Source organism: Rhipicephalus microplus, chromosome X (genome assembly GCF_043290135.1).
Source record: "Rhipicephalus microplus isolate Deutch F79 chromosome X, USDA_Rmic, whole genome shotgun sequence".
In the NCBI taxonomy this organism is placed as follows: Eukaryota; Metazoa; Arthropoda; class Arachnida; order Ixodida; family Ixodidae; genus Rhipicephalus; species Rhipicephalus microplus.
This window is the reverse complement of record NC_134710.1, coordinates 405,310,339-405,327,305: the sequence shown is the minus strand read 5'-3', so window position 1 is coordinate 405,327,305 and position 16,967 is coordinate 405,310,339. Positions and strand designations below refer to the sequence as shown.

The 16,967-nt window shown below is 48.2% G+C and overlaps 1 protein-coding gene across 1 annotated transcript in view; it reads left to right on the top strand.

Moving 5' to 3' along the window:
- Positions 1-3,783: 3,783 nt before the first annotated feature.
- Positions 3,784-16,967, top strand: part of LOC142777384 (uncharacterized) — a 29,095-nt gene continuing 15,911 nt past the window's right edge. The window contains exon 1 of the mRNA XM_075881727.1: positions 3,784-4,064. Coding sequence (XP_075737842.1) covers positions 3,837-4,064 — 228 coding nt within the window. The 5' untranslated portion in view covers positions 3,784-3,836. The remainder of the gene's footprint in view (positions 4,065-16,967) is intronic.

Below are 16,967 nucleotides of genomic sequence, written 5' to 3'. Positions count from 1 at the left end.
AAAAAAAACGAAGCAAGTGCAAAACAGGAAGAGAAATAAAAAATGGGAGAAGAAATCAACAGAAATATTTTAATTAATAAATAAAGGCACGAAAATAAGTGGTTGACCCCTCTGTCATAGCAAAAGCGAAACGTGTCTTCAAAGAACTTGTTAGATGTGTATGGCACATAGATGTATAGTGTCTATTCTTAGGCGTGCACACGCGGGGGGGGGGGGGGGGTACGAGGCGCCGCTTTCCAAGTCACCAAAGAGGAGGAGGGGGGGGGGGGCAAGGACTGTCTTATCCATTGACTCTATGGGAGAAAAGGGTGCTGCGACAAACTTACCAGAAAAACAAGAATGTAATGCGCAATCACTTCAGGGTGATCCGCAAGTTTCCACAAGCTTGCGCATCTGTCATGCGTAATCCACGGACTTTCCAGAGAACAAGCGACGCTGCTTTGCCGGATATAAACTGTCTCCGCATAAACACCGGCTTGGTCATTCAAGACTGGGCGAGGTGCTTCCCCGATTTGGGCCGTTTGTGGTGACATCGGTGACATCGAACATTTCATTTGGCTGTGCCCGCAGTTTGACAGAGAAAGAACAGAGATATGTTACGCAGCTTGCAGAAAGGTTGTCACAGGCACCGGACATTAGAAGATGTCACTTTTTTTTGGACCCACGGCGATGAGGAGGAGAGTGCAACGGATCCTGATGGCTTTCCTGCGAGACACTGGGCTGAGTGACATTTGGTGACTGACTCCCTATAATTTAGAAGATGACCAGGAGTTTAGGCCAGGCTAACCGCGGCTTTGCAACATCACAACCAGCCCCACCACGCGACAAACCTCCGCCCCTTCCCCCCCTGAAGGCAATCCCTGCGTACCCTATGTTTCTGTTAATGTTCAGTGGCTACAGCACCTTTACCTTAGACATTCACGCATCCAAGTTGATGCCTGGTGACACTTTTCAATCACGGCAAACAAGGATTTGTAACATGAATACCTTTTTTAGAGGCACTACATCGCATGCACCGGAGCGTCACGCAAATCAGGCATGGACCACAGGCGTTCTCAAACTGTGCTAATGAAACCAAGCGGGTTTTCACTAAATCGTTTTCCGAACTGACGGCCCGCTATAGCGAAGGATGCATGATTTACGGATAGGTGACCACTCTGTTATTGCACTTGGCATGCCACTTTGTGTTGGCTGATGGCATGATGATTTTGGTTCTACTGCGGGGTGTGCATGGCAGCCAGTCGTGGCGGGTTGTGCTGACCTTCGGAAAAGAGAAGCACAGTTCTCAGCTTGAGTCGTGAACGTGCGAAGTCCTTTCGCTCTCTCTCTGACGTGTCCCTTGCTGCACTAAACTCACTTGCATGGCATTCACTTGTCGACGCCGTTATCTTTGGTGGCGCTTAATGCAAGAGCTCTAATAGTCACTTCTCTAGCACTCGTGCCAGCAGACGGCAGAGAAACACCGTTGGTGCATACTGAAGCTCCACACGCAAGCACAACGCAAAACACCAATCACGTAATTAGATCGTCACCGAGTCAAATCGCTCGTGGCCTCCGAAGTTAGCTCAAGAAACGCCATCGGAGCTAATAGCGGAGGTGTTCGACGCTGCGCTGTGCTGAGTAGGGCAAACAGCCCCCAAGCAGGCGTTTCTGGAGGCGATCATGCATGATGTGGAGACTACGAAAGCGTGGTCTATCGATGCTCGTTATTGCCATAATGCAGTATTTCTCTTCTCCGCTCGAAGGCGGTGGCACCACTCGACAAATAAGGGCGCAGGTAATAGGACGGACTGACGCACTGACTGAAAAGAAAAACATTCATTGATAGATGAGTGTGAGATACAAAAGGCGCACCCGAGGTACTCTTGCTACGTTCGCAAATGGCGCAGTTGGTTATCCGTCCGGTATCTTTTACCGCTGACCGACACGTCGTGGGTTCTACTCCCGGGTCTTCTGAATTCGCGAAACTTTTTCTTCACGTTTATTTCTTTCTACTGTGTTCGCGTGAATTTCTACAACGTCCCATCTGTGACGGAAGTACGTAAGTAAAGTCTTGGTGGGTACCAGCTTAAAATACGTTCTGTTGAAAAATTGTAAAAAGAAAAAAAGAAAGAGAGAAGGGAGGAAAAAAAAGAAAATCCAAGAGAAACAAAGAAAACTGCGCAGCTTCGCACATCCTACAGGCTAAGTACAACCTGGGTGAATCTGCCTTTATTATACTTTTTTTACTGAGCCTGTGGCCTCAGAAGACCAATGCTTTTGCAATGTTGGATTTGTAGCACAATCGAAACACGTATCAGCCATTCTCATTGTCTGTGAGTGCAGCTGCGCGGTCACAGGTCATGCGAATCAGCAGCGTAAGCAAGCTTTCCGACAGTGTTTTGTAGGTAGGCGGGCTAACGCAGTTGGCACTTGTCAGCGGGCGTTGTTTATTAAATGCTGATTGCCTGGAACACCACGACGACACGTCAGTATTTTGCAATGAATTAGTCGGCCGATCTCTTCGTTGTGGTCTAGCATATGTTCAAGCCTAACAGATGAGGCGGTAAAGGTACACTGGTCGAACGAAACAACACGCTTTCTTATCGCATACTCGGCGTAGCTATATATTAGAAGCGTCAGAGCGAGACTAAGTGTGCTAACTAGAGAAAAATGATGGCAGGAAACTGCGTAGATCCTTATTACGAAGAGTAATGCGTGAAGCAAGCCTTATTGATTGGCCTTTGTGTGTATAGGTGTATCGGTTTATATGCATACGGGAGCGGAATCGTGGTACCCTCCAATTCATCTATTTACCTGCTGCTACTGCAGCGTATCATAGCTTCCAGAACCCAGTGACGAAATATCGGTGAGGATACACCACGTACGCGTACCTACAGGTCAAGAAAGTCGAGCACGCAGCATCTGAAGAACAAAGCATAAATCTGCTATATGTCGTGATATCGCAACAATTTCCTTTTTTGACGTCGTCTCCGTACGTGCGCGTATACAAATATTAATAACTCCTGGGGCTTTACGTCCCGAAACAACGGTATGATTATAAGAGACGCCGCAGTGGAGGGCTCCGGAAATTTTGTCAACCTGAAGATCTCAGCTCAAGCGTACTTCATGTTTTTTAGAAACCGTAATACAGGCTTTGAAAAATCAGCAGAAAAAAACAAAAATAAAAGTCGCTTGAGCTGCGCTTGTATACTACGGAAGACAACCCTGCTGGGCTCACCGCGATGTTTTCGCAAATCAATCGCTCTCGGGCAGTCACCTCAATTGCCACACGGAAGGCTACTGCAACAATTAATAGGCAACAATGTGCGCAAAACACCACGCCCGGTTTCTTTGTTGTACTCACTGATTTACATCCAATGAATAAGCAAGGGCGTATCAACGGCATTTTCGGAAGCACAGAGTGGAAAACAAATGCGAGAAAGTGAAGGCCATCTCGACTATTTACTCTGGTCAGTTCGGGATCACAAGTTCCGATAACGTACGCTGTGACCCACTCCGGGAATGTAGCAAGCGGACCTCCACCATTAATGTTCCGCTTGGTGAGATGGCATTGTTTTCGACGGAGGAAACGAAAGAGCACGAAAAAATGGAACAAAGCATTTAACGAAAAAGAGAACGAAGCTGAAAGTAAAAGGTGGTGGGGCTGAGAGTCTTTGAAAAGGGAAGGGTGCATTGCTCATAAGCGCCCCTTTTTTGCCGTATAGGAGAGCGGACTGGCAAGTGACCGCCATAAAAAAGGCCGTTACGATTGGAGTGCGAGCAAGTCTTTGGAAAAGCTTCGTAAGAAACGCGAGCGGTGACGTTAGGGTTGGTTGCTGTGGTGCCCTGACAAAATGAATGTCGTGCGCCGTCAAATCGCCCTGGCTGTTCTCATCGCCGCATCAGCACCGAGAACGTGGTCCCAGACACCCGCCCAGGTGCCCAATCTAGCAGCTACACCCGCAGGTTACTGGCTGCAGTTCCTGCGCCCGCAAACGGATCTGTCCCGCGTGGCTCTCGACGGATACCAGAGGTCGATGCGAGACTTGGAAGCCTTCATAAACCAGCAGAGGACCATGATGGTTGTATACGATGAATATTCAATACTCATACTTGATCCATACGCCGTGCATTGAGAGCTTGTGTCGTGTATGCATGACGCGTGGAAGACGTCTAATGGACATCTTTCATGCGCGAGAAATGGCATCACAATTGTTGTTCTTTTCTGTCAGGGTAAATGATGTCCTCAGCGGACGCATTTCGGCACCGCGTTGAAGGCTCGTGTGGAACAGCCCGAAGTATCGGTGGTAACAAGAGGAAAAATTGTCCAATTTTTACGTATGCTACGTACTAATGTCAACGTTTAGCCTCAAGATAACTCATGCTTCACCGAGTCACGCCATTACATGACGGTATACTTTTCCCTGTTAAATATAATTATATGCTGATGTTTTGCGTACCAGAACCAGAATATGACTATACGGTATAGTCTGTAGTCGGAGGCGCCCAATTGCTAAAGGGCCACTCACTAGGCCCCATCCCAAATTATAATTAGACGCTGGCAGCTGTTGTGTGTTGGAAGAAGAGCATTATGTCTGCAGAATTTTTTAATCGGTTCATTATGAGTGGACGAAACCAATACTTTGAAGTGGCACATGACCGTTGCGCCGCGAAATGGTCACGTGCGCATGATGTCCTCGAGCAAGCCCAACCTCTGAGGACGCAAGTGTCGTTGTTTCGTTGACCAGCATTGTTTTGTGCTCTGCTGCCTCTTCCTGCACGATGGATTCCTCGGTTCGTGCTCGTCTGGAATTAAACGTGGCAGATTAGATGAGCACATAAAGTGCTCGAACGCACCGGACCATAAGTTTGTTTTCAGGGCTAGGGTCTCATGGATGTGCTAACCAAGGAGACACGAACGCATGCAAAACGCCGGCACAATAACCGCATCTTGTTGCAATTCATGGAGAAAAATGAAAAAAGACGAGCACATTCTGTTTTTGTGTCTCGTTATTTATTTCAAGTTTTATTAATCTATTCAAGCAACAAACTACACAAGCTATACACATGTCGTGTGAAATAATTTTCACCCTGTCACGTCCCACTGCAGGAGACATCAAAGCACAGGAGGAGGAGGAAAGGTTAAGCGGAAGGAGAGAGAGGTTAGCCAGATCTGAGACCGGCTTGCTACCCTGTGCAGGGGAAAGGGGTGAAGGGAAGAAAAGATGATAGAAAAACTTGTTGCAAAAAGAGAGCAAACACAACAAATAGTGATAGATGAAACGCAACATCAAAGAGAATAATAGCGGCACGTCTGTATCTGAGGCCAGTTGTCCGCAAAAAGCGTAGGAAAGCCTTCCAAGCCTTCTGGGCTGAGGATGGGCTTGGCCAATGACCCAGAATTCTTTGTTCCGACAAAGGCCCATCATGTAGTCTACCTAGAGCTGCAGTAAGTCATTGTCTTGGCCCGTTGAAATGGGTACATTCTCTTAGAAGGTGCGGGATGGTTTTATCGCAGCTGCAGGGAGTGCACATAGAAGAGCTGGCCATTCCAATAAGATAAGAGTATGCGTTCGTGAAGGCCACTCCAAGTCACAAGCGGTATAGAATAGTGTCCTCAGCTTGAGATATTCCTGAGGGAAGACGAAGCTGGAGATCGGGATCCAAGTTATGCAGGCGCGCGTTTGAGGATTCTGTCGAATTCTACTGTACCAGTGTGAGATCACGTGCAACCGAATGAAGTCTTGTAGCTGCGTCGGTTGTTGAGGACGGGATGGCTGTGTATTGAGTACCATCGTGAGCAGATCTAGTGGCCTCATCAGCGTGGTCATTGCCATATAGGCAGCAATGACCTGGTATCCACTGATACACAATGCTGGGTTGTTTCTCAATTGTTTGGTGATGACGAAGCCTTAGTTCAGCTACTAACTGTTCATTAGTTTCATGGCGAAAGGGTGACATGAGACATTGAAGTGCTGCCTTCGAGTCCGAGAAGATAGACCAAGTTTCCGAAGGTTCTTCAACTATAAACTCCAGAGCTGCACGTATCGTGGCGAGTTTTGCAGCTGTCGACGACGTCAAATGCGATGTCATGAATTTAGTTGTGATGCGCCTCGCGAGAATAACCACCGAGAATAACTTTGCCCAGTCGATGTGAGTCGAAGTGTCGTAGTTTTGTGATTTTCCTAGGACTTAGATCTTTAAATAAGTTTTTATGTGGTTGCTTCCATGAGTTTCATAATCTGCGAACCACTGAACCTTTTCACTTAGGCATCATGACAGAAATGTCAAGTCAAGGCAGCTGCTGTATGTCGTTCTCCGTAGAAACGTTGGGCTTCTGTCGTTTGCACAAAGCAGCTGCTGCTCTAAGGTAAAAGAAAATACTTGCCTCACTCAACGGTCTATCTTCTGAATTCCCTATAGTGGCTGTTGAGCGTTGAAAACTCCGGTGATAATCCATGGTCCAGCTGTGGTTGTTAATAGTGCACGTAGTTTTTCAAATTCAAAACGGCTTGAAGGTGATATATATGTGCCTACTAGCGTGAAGTTGAGGTCTCTAGGTTTTACTTTCAAGCAGACATACTGGTTGTCATCGTGAGGTGCTACAGAGTGCTCTATATAGGTAAAGTCGCACCTGATATATACAACGACTTCACTCTGTGCGTTGCAGGTAGCGGACTTAAAAGCTTTGTACCTGGATAGTCGTATTGCATTGTGTAGCTGTGGCTCACAGATAACGATGATTAGGAACTGGTTTTTGAACACAAATGGTCGGATATCAGAAACACGGGGCTTGAGGCCTTGGGCATTCCATTGAAAAATCGAAGCTTCTTTGACTTCTTTACGAAACGCTTGCAGAGGAAGAGCCATGGTGCTTTACCAGACTTGATAGCACCGGCTTTAGCGCATCCACTAACTGAAGTGCACTATTAGCAGCCGGACTGTCACTGCTAGTGAGGAGCATACGAATGGTATTCATGAGGGCCTTTACCATGGCTACGATTTTCTTATTTCGACTATCACCGCATTCTCGTTCCGAAGTGATTGTAGACGAGTGATGCCGCGACTCATACAGCGGGTCTAGCGTTGGCAGCGTTGGCCATGCGTCAAGTGAGCCGGCGGTGCTCCTGTCTTGCTTGGTTGATTTGTCGTCGGCATGCCTGAATGCTGGAGGTGGTATGCTAACGATCATTTGGTGAGGTGCAGTCCTTGCTTCGGCACTGGGCCTCCTCAGGGCCCTCCGGCGACGAGATCACCGGCGTCGTACTTTTGCAACTGCCTCCCTGTGAGTTGAGTCATCCTACCATTTGCCACAACACTTGCATTTGTTTTTTTCATGCTTGGGCAATCTTTCAACGATGCATCGTGAGGGCCATGACAGTTTCGACATTTACGAAGTTCTGCCTGGCAAGCGTCCGTGCTATGTGATTCTGAGCATTCTGAGTCGGATTATGAGTCAAAGCACAGCCGCATAAGTAGAGGACTGAAGTCACAGGCTCCAAGCACTACCATCTACGTGCGCCATTCTTAAGCCTACGTTTGATCCCCTCGTTCTCTGGGCGTGCACCCGCGACGACAGAGGCACTCCGCGTTCATATAGAAATTTGACTGATTTTCGCGGTGCGTATAGCATTGCAAATTTTGGCAGGTCTACGTGATCGCATACGCCTCATAGGGAAATCAGGCTCAAGTTCGCGCAGCACCAATGACCGCCCTAGCGGACAGAAGGCAAAGTACCGGTCGCTCGGATGGGCCGCGCTTCCTGGGTTTTCCCAATGCGAGCTCGGAAAGCCTGTTTCTTGGGGCGCTTATCTCGCATTTTGCACGCTATGAGCGCCGCTCCATCGTCATCCTGAATAGCCGGCACACACTACTGCTGTAGTGTTAGCTGCTACAAAAGTTTAAACATAACCTGAAAGCTGCCCATCAAATTCTATCGTTTCCTATGCAAACAGTGCGAGGAGCAAAAGTGAATTATGGCAGTTCACCGATACTCCACGGACTCAATACTTTGAAATATTTTAGTCGCACACAGTACTACAAACTATTGACTGAAAAACGCGCGATGGCCGGACTCATACTAAAAGAAAGCGCATTTGTAAAAAAAAAAAACTACAGCGAATAGGCAACCACTGTACATTACGCGATTGGGCTCTGGCTTTCCGAGACAACCATTAGTAGTGCGAAAGCGGCAGAGCTTGCTAGCTTGATATATCACTAGTAAAATACCAGACTGTGTGCCCTGCAAGTGTTTTATTCAGCTAATTGCTGCAGACGCCTCCTTTCCGCTAAGTGTAAACAGATTTATGCGGTTGGTTCGCGCTGAGCGTTTATTGTGCAGATCTTGCAAGCAACACTCATCGATAAATTAGCACGCTGAGGTGCTCCGATGCTATAGGATCGAAGTCATGAGTTAGATTTTCGCATACGCCAGCTGCATTTGCAAGGGGGCGAAACGCAGTAACAATGGGCTCAGATTTTGGTGCAAGAATGGAATATAGGGCGTGTTGGTGTTGCATATTTCACCTGTAGGGTGGTATGACGGCCAACGTAAACGACGCTCGGTGTGTGTGCGCCCTCTGTCCGTTAGAGTCACGCGTTACACTTCAAACAGATTTATATGCCCGTTAAAAAAATTTCATGTGACCGGACTCAATCTGGAGCCTCACACCACAGCGTGTCCCCTAATGATATGATGGTTTTGGCACCTAAAATATCATATCCTTGCACGCGCTCGAGCCGCGGGCGATATACAGCTGCCGCTGTGAAAACTATGTGAAAAAAAAAACAAGGCAGATATATTTTTTTGGTGGTTTCCCGAAATTTGGCGTGGTTATCAGGGGAAAATGTCGGCGTAACTAAAACCACGCTCGATCCTAGTGGGTATTATGTTATATGACCAAGACCAGGCGAGCTGTCAAAACAACCAAATCGACATTTGAACCAGTGAACACCCTGCGTGATCAGGCGTGGATATTATCCGAAATGAAGCATGTGCTGCAAGAAACATGCATAGTGGAAGTAAACATAAATACTTTTTTGTGTGCATCTTTACACTTTCAAAGGAGCTGCAAAAAATCCAAGGTGTCGTTGAACTTACGATGCCACCTTGTCAACATCCAATGAAAACCTCGGCAAAAGTGAAACTCTTGTAAGATTGAACACTCCGCATTGAAATGGTGCCAGATACCTAACAGAGCAGACATAAGTTCAGTCTCAGCACACTCACCTCCTCATAAATTTAAAGCCACGTGAGAAACCTGGCATTCAAGCAATCGAATTTTGAACGCTATATACAAAAGCACGCGAAAGCGAGGTGGTGGTTTACCGGCAGCTCCGAGAAGACACAATTGCACGAGCAACTACGCGTTTTACTGGTATAAAATTCCCGTGCTGATCTCCCTCTTATTTTTGTATAAAGACGGCTGTTAACCATCCACATGCTCATAGCACTCGCTCAAAGATATCGTGTTTGACTTGCTTGGTCCCGCAAAGGTTGTCAATGAATCGTTCTCGGTTCTGATAAGATTCGCACAGTGAGAACCTTTTTACAATTTTTTCAGACCTTCGGAGCAAGTTACAAGGGATGCTGCACGTGCAGGGCGACCAAATAACAGCGCAGAAAAAGCGCGCGAACGTGCTGAGACAGCGCAAGCAGAAGGCGAGAGTGAGTACCGAGCGACCGGTTTTTGCTAGAAAAGCGGCCAAACGCGCTCGGCGCCGTGCCACCTGGCCGAGCTCGAGAGGCCTATGCATGCATAGCGTCCATCATCTCAAAATTGTCAAAACTAGTGAGTGGCCTTTTAACGAGGTTCAGTTGGATTAAAATCTCGCGATGGAATTACGCCCTGCAGCGCATCATTTCACGGGACGCGAAATTGTCAAAAAGGTTATATTCCGCTTGCCTGAGAACATAGCTTCCAATGAAACATTCCAGCATTTAGCAGTTCCTGAGGTCAATACTGTTAATAATAATAATAATAATAATAATAATAATAATAATAATAATAATAATAATAATAATAATAATAATAATAATAATAATAATAATAATAATAATAATAATAATATGAAGTCTTGGTAGTCTTGGCTGCGACAGCGTTCATTGGAGGAAAGACCTCGCAAAACGAACGGGCAGAGCCAGCACACAGACGATGACGATGATGATGACCCAGAGTGGCAATGAGGGCAAAGAGACAAGCGGATTTGCGGACAATCTCTGTGCTGCGGTAGCGGTGGTCTGTTGGGGCGACGAGTGGTGTCACACGATAATTAACCGGCGAAGTCTGTTCTAAAACAATGTATCGCCCGATGAAGCGTGGTTGGAATTTGTCACAGAGACCAGGAGTGCGAATAGGTGTCAAAAGCAGCACCTCGTCACCAGGTTGGAAAGACACAACGCGGTGGGATTCGTCATAGATAATCTTCCGCTCGTGCTGTCTCGCTTCAGTATTGATGCGAGCCTGATGGCAAGACTGGGCCTGGCGGGAAATGTATTCTTCGCTAGAAGACTGACATGAATTCCCATGGCTGCTAAAGAAAAAGACGTCGAGAAAGGTAGTCGGGGTGCGTCCGTACACGAGGTAAAACGGTGAGTAGCAAGTTGTTCGCTGAACGGCGGTGTTGTAAGCGAATGTCAGGAATGGTAAAAGAGTATCCCAGTTTTTGTGGTCGGGTTGGACGTAAACGGCTATCATGTCTGCAAGGGTTCGGTGAAATCTTTCTGTGAGACCATTTGTCTGAGGGTGGTAGCTTGAAGCTGTCTTGTGTTCCAGAAGCGCGCAGTACTTCATTTACAACTTGTGACAGGAACACTTTGCCGCGGTCACTAAGCAGTACACGAGGAGCCCCATGACGCAGTATTATTGCGTGAAGAATAAAGTCTGCAACTTCCACAGCTGAGCCTGTAATAACAGAGGAAGTCTCAGCGTAGCGTGTCAGGTGGTCCACGGCAGTCACTATCCATCGTTTGCCAGCAGATGTGACAGGGAGAGGCCCGTAAAGGTCAACACCTACAACCTCGAACGGCATTGAAGGGCACGGAAGTGGCTGTTGAGGTCCAGCAGGTGCCGACGTGGGGAGTTTACGACGTTGGCATGGGTAGCAGGAACCGACGTACCGAGCTACAATAATAATAATAATAACATAGTATTCCAGTATTACTGCGCGCTTCAGGATACTGCGTCCGAAAACCACTATGTGATTACGAGGCACGCGGTAAAGGAGGGTTCCAGAAATTTATACCTCCCGGGATTCCTTAAATCTCAGGTAAATCTAAATACGGGGAATTCCAGCATTTTTGTATTCAATGAAAATGCCTCAGCCATATGGCCGATATTTAACCCGAGACCTCCGGGTCATCAGCCCAGCACAGTAACCACTGAATACCACCGAGGCGACCAGGTCGACACAGTTACCTACCGCTTGATTAATCCACCAAGAGATAAGAAATTCGCATTTACAGTGATGCTCATGTTCCGCAAGCCTTCACCGCGACGTGTAGAAGAGCTTAGCAGAGTGATTCGATCATGACGCGAGTACAGTCCATCAGCACTGCCAGGTTCACCTACTTAGTGACAATTTGGCTTCATTTTCAGGCAGATAGCGGAGGAAAAAAAACGACGTGGCTACTTTTAGGCTACTTTCTCGTTCCTACAATTTGAACGATGTTATCAATGTCAGGGGACATCGCAGCCACTCAGTTCGAGTAGGCAGTGCCAAAGCATAGGCGTATTTCCTGGCCCGACAATGGACATTGGGCAACTTGCATTAGTCCTAGGCAAGGACTTCCTGATATGGGGCTGAAACTCGGGGAAAGCATGACGCATCCTTTTGAAGACCACTCATTGCTGAACATAATTTTAAGAAGTAATTAGGGGTTAAGAAGACCGCAAACGCTCCACATTCATGACCCCGTGAACCTGTAAATATAGACAACGAGGATCCTACAAAGTGTTTAATATTAATGTGAACAGACAATGATTTTCGTATTGTCCTCATTTCTCTCTTCACATTTACAATACAATTACTTCAACTATATGAACTCCCCTGTACTTTTCTTGGCATCATCGTCTGTTAGTGCTAAATAATGTTCTGCCTAACAAAGAAGACGAGCCTACAAGCTTGTATATTTTTCCTACGAAGTGCTTGAGTCATTTTGGGTATGGATTACGACTAGGTTATATCAGCTGCTTCGACTTCATCATCCCACAAAGAAATGATTCCGAAAGGGGTGACATATGCTACAATCTCAGCAACAGTGATTTGCTCACTCTCGTGCCGATCGCATTTTTGTTGTCACCGCAAGGCTCTTACTTCTGAACTTTTCTTTTAAAAAAGCCTCGAAAGACGCGTGAAAAGAGTGCGTCACCATTTGCGATGGCGCAACAAACTGTCATCTAGCACAAAATGATCACGGAAGTCCACAATCTGTGCTTGAAGCTCAGAATTCTCGAATTGGAATATTTTTTTATTCCTCACTTATTTGCAATATCATGCAAAGCAGTTTTCCGTCTAGTCATTTAAATTAAAACTTCGCAGTGGTTCACTGTTAGGTGTAGCTAATTTTGACCTTTTTTACTGCACTTGCCTCAAGTTGACTAAATTTTGGGCAGTTTTCCCAATATTTGGGCTACTTTTTGTCTTTTCGACCTGTCAATTCCGAGCTACTAGACATTAGTTAAGCCACCAAGGCGGGTAGAGTTTCATATTGTGGTGCTTGTGAATGTATATGCGCGACTGTAATGCATCAGAAGTGCAACATAGTGCAAGACCGGAATAGCCCTGTGGTTCAGAGTTGATCTATTTCTGCTAATTACGGAACACGAAAGTGAAACTTAACTGACGCACATTGTCTGCTCAGAAAATAACGCCACTGAGTCCACTCTTGTACCGTGGCTCTCGCTCTGGCAATGTGGAGAGCGTACTGCTTCTTACCACGTGGAGGGGTCACGGGCGCGACAACTTACGCAGTATACTTTCCGCCAGTGTGCTTGTACATTTACCCACGATGATAAACATTATTTCCCGTTTCTCATGGTATTTATTAAAGTGCGTACTAGTAAGATCCAGATGAAACAGCGAAGCAGATGCCTCTCCTTCAACAGGCTGTCGTACAGTGTAAATTTTTATGGAAGAAAACACAGCGACGCGTGACCTGCGTGCCCCGGTGGCTGCTGGCAGTGCGTTCAAGCGGGAGTGAGAGCAACCACAGTATCTTTTCGCATCATCTCGCGGTGAAAACAACCATTCATTGCTGATATGGAACCAGCGGCAAGATTTCAACCCCCTCCCCCTTCAATGCGAGCGCAAGAACCGGTAAACGCTTTGAAGAGGAAGGGGTTGCAATGTTGCCGTTCTATATTATCAACAAATGGTTGTTTTGCTCACCGCGAGATGACGCGAAAAGATACCGTGATTGCTCTCGCTCACACTTGAACGCGCTGCCAGCAGCCGCCGGAGCGCGCAGGCCACGCGTGTTCCCTTCCATAAAAACTGACACTGTGCATCTATTTTGCAATCTGCCGCATAGTCTACCCTTCCTTAGCACTCAGGGCTCTCATGTGCAAGCATCGCGGTTGGCTCGGCGACGACCTGCCTGTTCTCGCATCTGCTCTCGCTGACGCTCACGTCAAGCGGCTTTTACCTTGGGAGCAGTCTTGGCCATTATGAAAATACAAAGTCACGAAGAACCAATGAACGAACAAGTACCACAAAAGCGCTCAACGCATAGTATAGAAACGGCTGTTCCAGTGAGATACAATCTTCGAGATATCTCCCATAGAAATTATAAGGCTGTGCGCTTCATCAAAAGCAAACGCTTGCAGAAGCATATTATGTCTGCACCATTTGTACAGGCGAGTGGCGTAGCCTGAAATTTTTTTCGCGGTTGGGGGAGGGGAGGAAGTTGGTTCAACTAGATTAGTGCGCGCATATGTACTCCCGCAAAACTGAAACACTTTGAGTTGTTTCAAGATCTTCTCCCGCTTTGGATACGTTAGTGGTACAGAAGATGGGGGTGTACGAACGTTGCGGCAGCGTTGCAGTGGAATAGGAATGCATGGAAGGGCTGTTCGGGTGCGAGATTACGACTACGATAGTATGGCGAGAAGTACAGGAACAGGGGAGTCGGCTTCACCGTTCCTTGACTTGCTCGCATGCATGTATACATTGAATCACTTCACCAACGGAGTGAAGACAGTACCGACAGAAAAGAAGAACACCTGCATCAAGGAAGACGAAAATAAGCGATTGGCAATATGCTTGCGCACACCTAAATACCTCTGGTAAGTTCCTGCCGTTTTTGATTTTGTCACAGAAGAGCGGCGCATATTCCTTGATACAAATAATGTAATCCCCGTTGTCAAGTGCTTGAAAATATTGCCGCGCGCTTGATCTGCCAGCGCAAAAGAGGCAGACGAAGTGGCAGTTCCCCTCGTGCCATTGTTCTGTTTTTGGCTGCGCTGAGCCGACCGCTCTTCGGACTTTTGTGAGGACGCCTTAAAAACGTCTCCTGTCTCTTTAACGTGACATTCTAATGGTGGAGGTGCTGGGTAACCTCACCTATGCAACAGACTCCTTCTAGCAGCCGGAACGTGACCCAAAACCCAGAGCTTACGCCGGTACACCGTTTCAGTCGGAGGATTCGAGGACTGTCCCCCGAGTTTGTGCCTCACAGTACAAGTACGTCGACTGGTATGGAGAATACTGTTGCTGTCACCGCTTCCCCTACCGCTGGAGCCGCCGCTGCTCCAACCGCTGCACCCGCAGCTGCACCCACTCATTATACGCTACAAAAACCACGTGTTCCGAGTCCCTTTCGTGGTGGCCTCTATGAAGATGTGGAAGATTGGCTGGCTGAGTACGAGTACGTAGCGGATTTCAACGGGTGGGACGAAGTAGCGAAGCTCAAGAATGTGTACTTTAGTCTTCTGGATGGTGCTCGCACATGGTTCCAGAACCGCAAGGGCCTCCTAACGTCGTGGCATGAGTTCTGTCACAGGCTCCGCGAAACGTACTCGAGTCTCGATCGTCGAGAGCGCGCCGAAAGGGCCCTCCAGTCACGCATGCAGATGCCTAATGAAGGTGTGGCTACATACGTGGAGGATATGGTTCATCTGTTCACTCGCGCCGATCCAACCATGCCGGAAGACAAGAAGCTGCGACACTTGATGCGAGGTGTGAAAGAGCAGCTCTTCGCTGGACTCATTCGTAGTCCGCCTAGAACGGTCGCGGAGTTCCTCACTGAAGCCGTCGCCATGGAAAAGGCGCTGCAGCAGCGGAACCAGTACGATCGGCAAGTGAATGCTACCTATACCACCGGGCTAGGCTCGTTCCCGACCGACGTGGGAGCGCTTCGCGAGCTGATACGTTCGGTTGTTCGCGACGAGCTACAACAGCTGCAACAGCTGAACCAGGCGCAGCAGCAGCCTTCCACGAATTGCATCGCCACCATCATACGTGACGAAGTTCAGCATGCGCTCGGCACACCTCGCCGCGAGACACCAACGCAGGTTGCTGCACCACTTCAGGCGTTCGCAACTTCAAGTGAACCTCTAGGGGTGACCTACGCAGACGTATTGAGACGCACCGTTCCGTCGTCCACGACACCATCCCCAGTGAGTGGTTTCCAGCGCACCACTTATACCGACACGTTCGAACACAACGCACCTGCACCAGTCCCACTACCAGCCGCAACCCCGTACGCCACACTGCAGTCCGCACAGGTGGTCCCTTATTTTGCAGACACTCGACCCGTCATGCGTAAATCCGACATATGGCGCATGCCCGACCGACGACCGCTTTGCTACCACTGCGGTGAAGCGGGTCACCTCTACCGAGACTGCCAGTACCGCCGACTTGGGCTGCAGGGTTTTCCTGCCAATTCACCCCGCCCCCGGTTTGGACAGAGACCACCAGAAATTGAAGATTTTATCGCTCGGCAGAACGTCCCACTCAGGCGTCAGTCGCGCTCACCGTCACCGCGGTCGTCATCTTATTCAGGCAACGGAAATCGAAGGCCGCAAGGACGGTCTCCGAGCCCTCGCCTGGAAAACTAACGCCAGCGACCTTTCGAGGCGAGGCCGCTGATTCTCGACGTGATGAAGACCTCGCCCTCCAATCGACGCGACATCGGACCAACGGAAATTCGACTACGCCGGCGCCTGTATCCCAGCTGAGCGACTTTTCAATGGACATACCTGTGCTGCTCGACGGTCGCAATTTAACTGCCTTAATAGACACTGGTGCTGACTACTCGATTATTAGCGGACAATTGGCACGTACCTTGAAGAAAGTGATAATGCCTTGGACAGGATCGCATGTACGTACAGCTGGCGGACATGTTGTAACGCCGGTTGGTTTGTGCACGTCCAGGCTACAAAGACGAGGCTGCACGTTTTTGGTCAGCTCCATCGTGCTACGTGACTGCTCCCGCGAATTAATTCTCGGCCTCGATTTTCTTCGGGAATATGGCGCCGTAATCGACCTACGGCGACGCTGCATTTCCTTTTCGACAGTCAACGCTACGTCAAGGGACTCCAACCGCCGTACAACCGCCCTCCGTGTTTCCGACGACAGTGTCACAATACCACCTCGTGCAAGTATCCTAATTCAGGTGACTTCCGAAGGAACCAGTGACGGTGAAACAGTGGCAGAGTGCAACGTCTCCCTGCTGCTGGCGCTTGGAATTTCTGTGGCACGAGGCATCATTGACATTCGGAACGGTACAGCCGAGGTCATGATTACAAATTTCACCAATGAGCATCGTCACCTTTTCCGGGGCACTGCGGTCGCCTACGCTGAAGCCTTGGAGGACGTCATTGAGTGTTTTGCCTGTGAAGACAGTAGCCGCAATGGACAAACCGTAATAGATGTTGACATGAACAGTGCACTGCCAGAAGAGAACCAGAGGGCCTTGCGAGAGCTATTGTTTGAATTCAGGGCGTGCTTTGCTCAGTCGTCTAAAGTGAGTCAGACGCCAATTA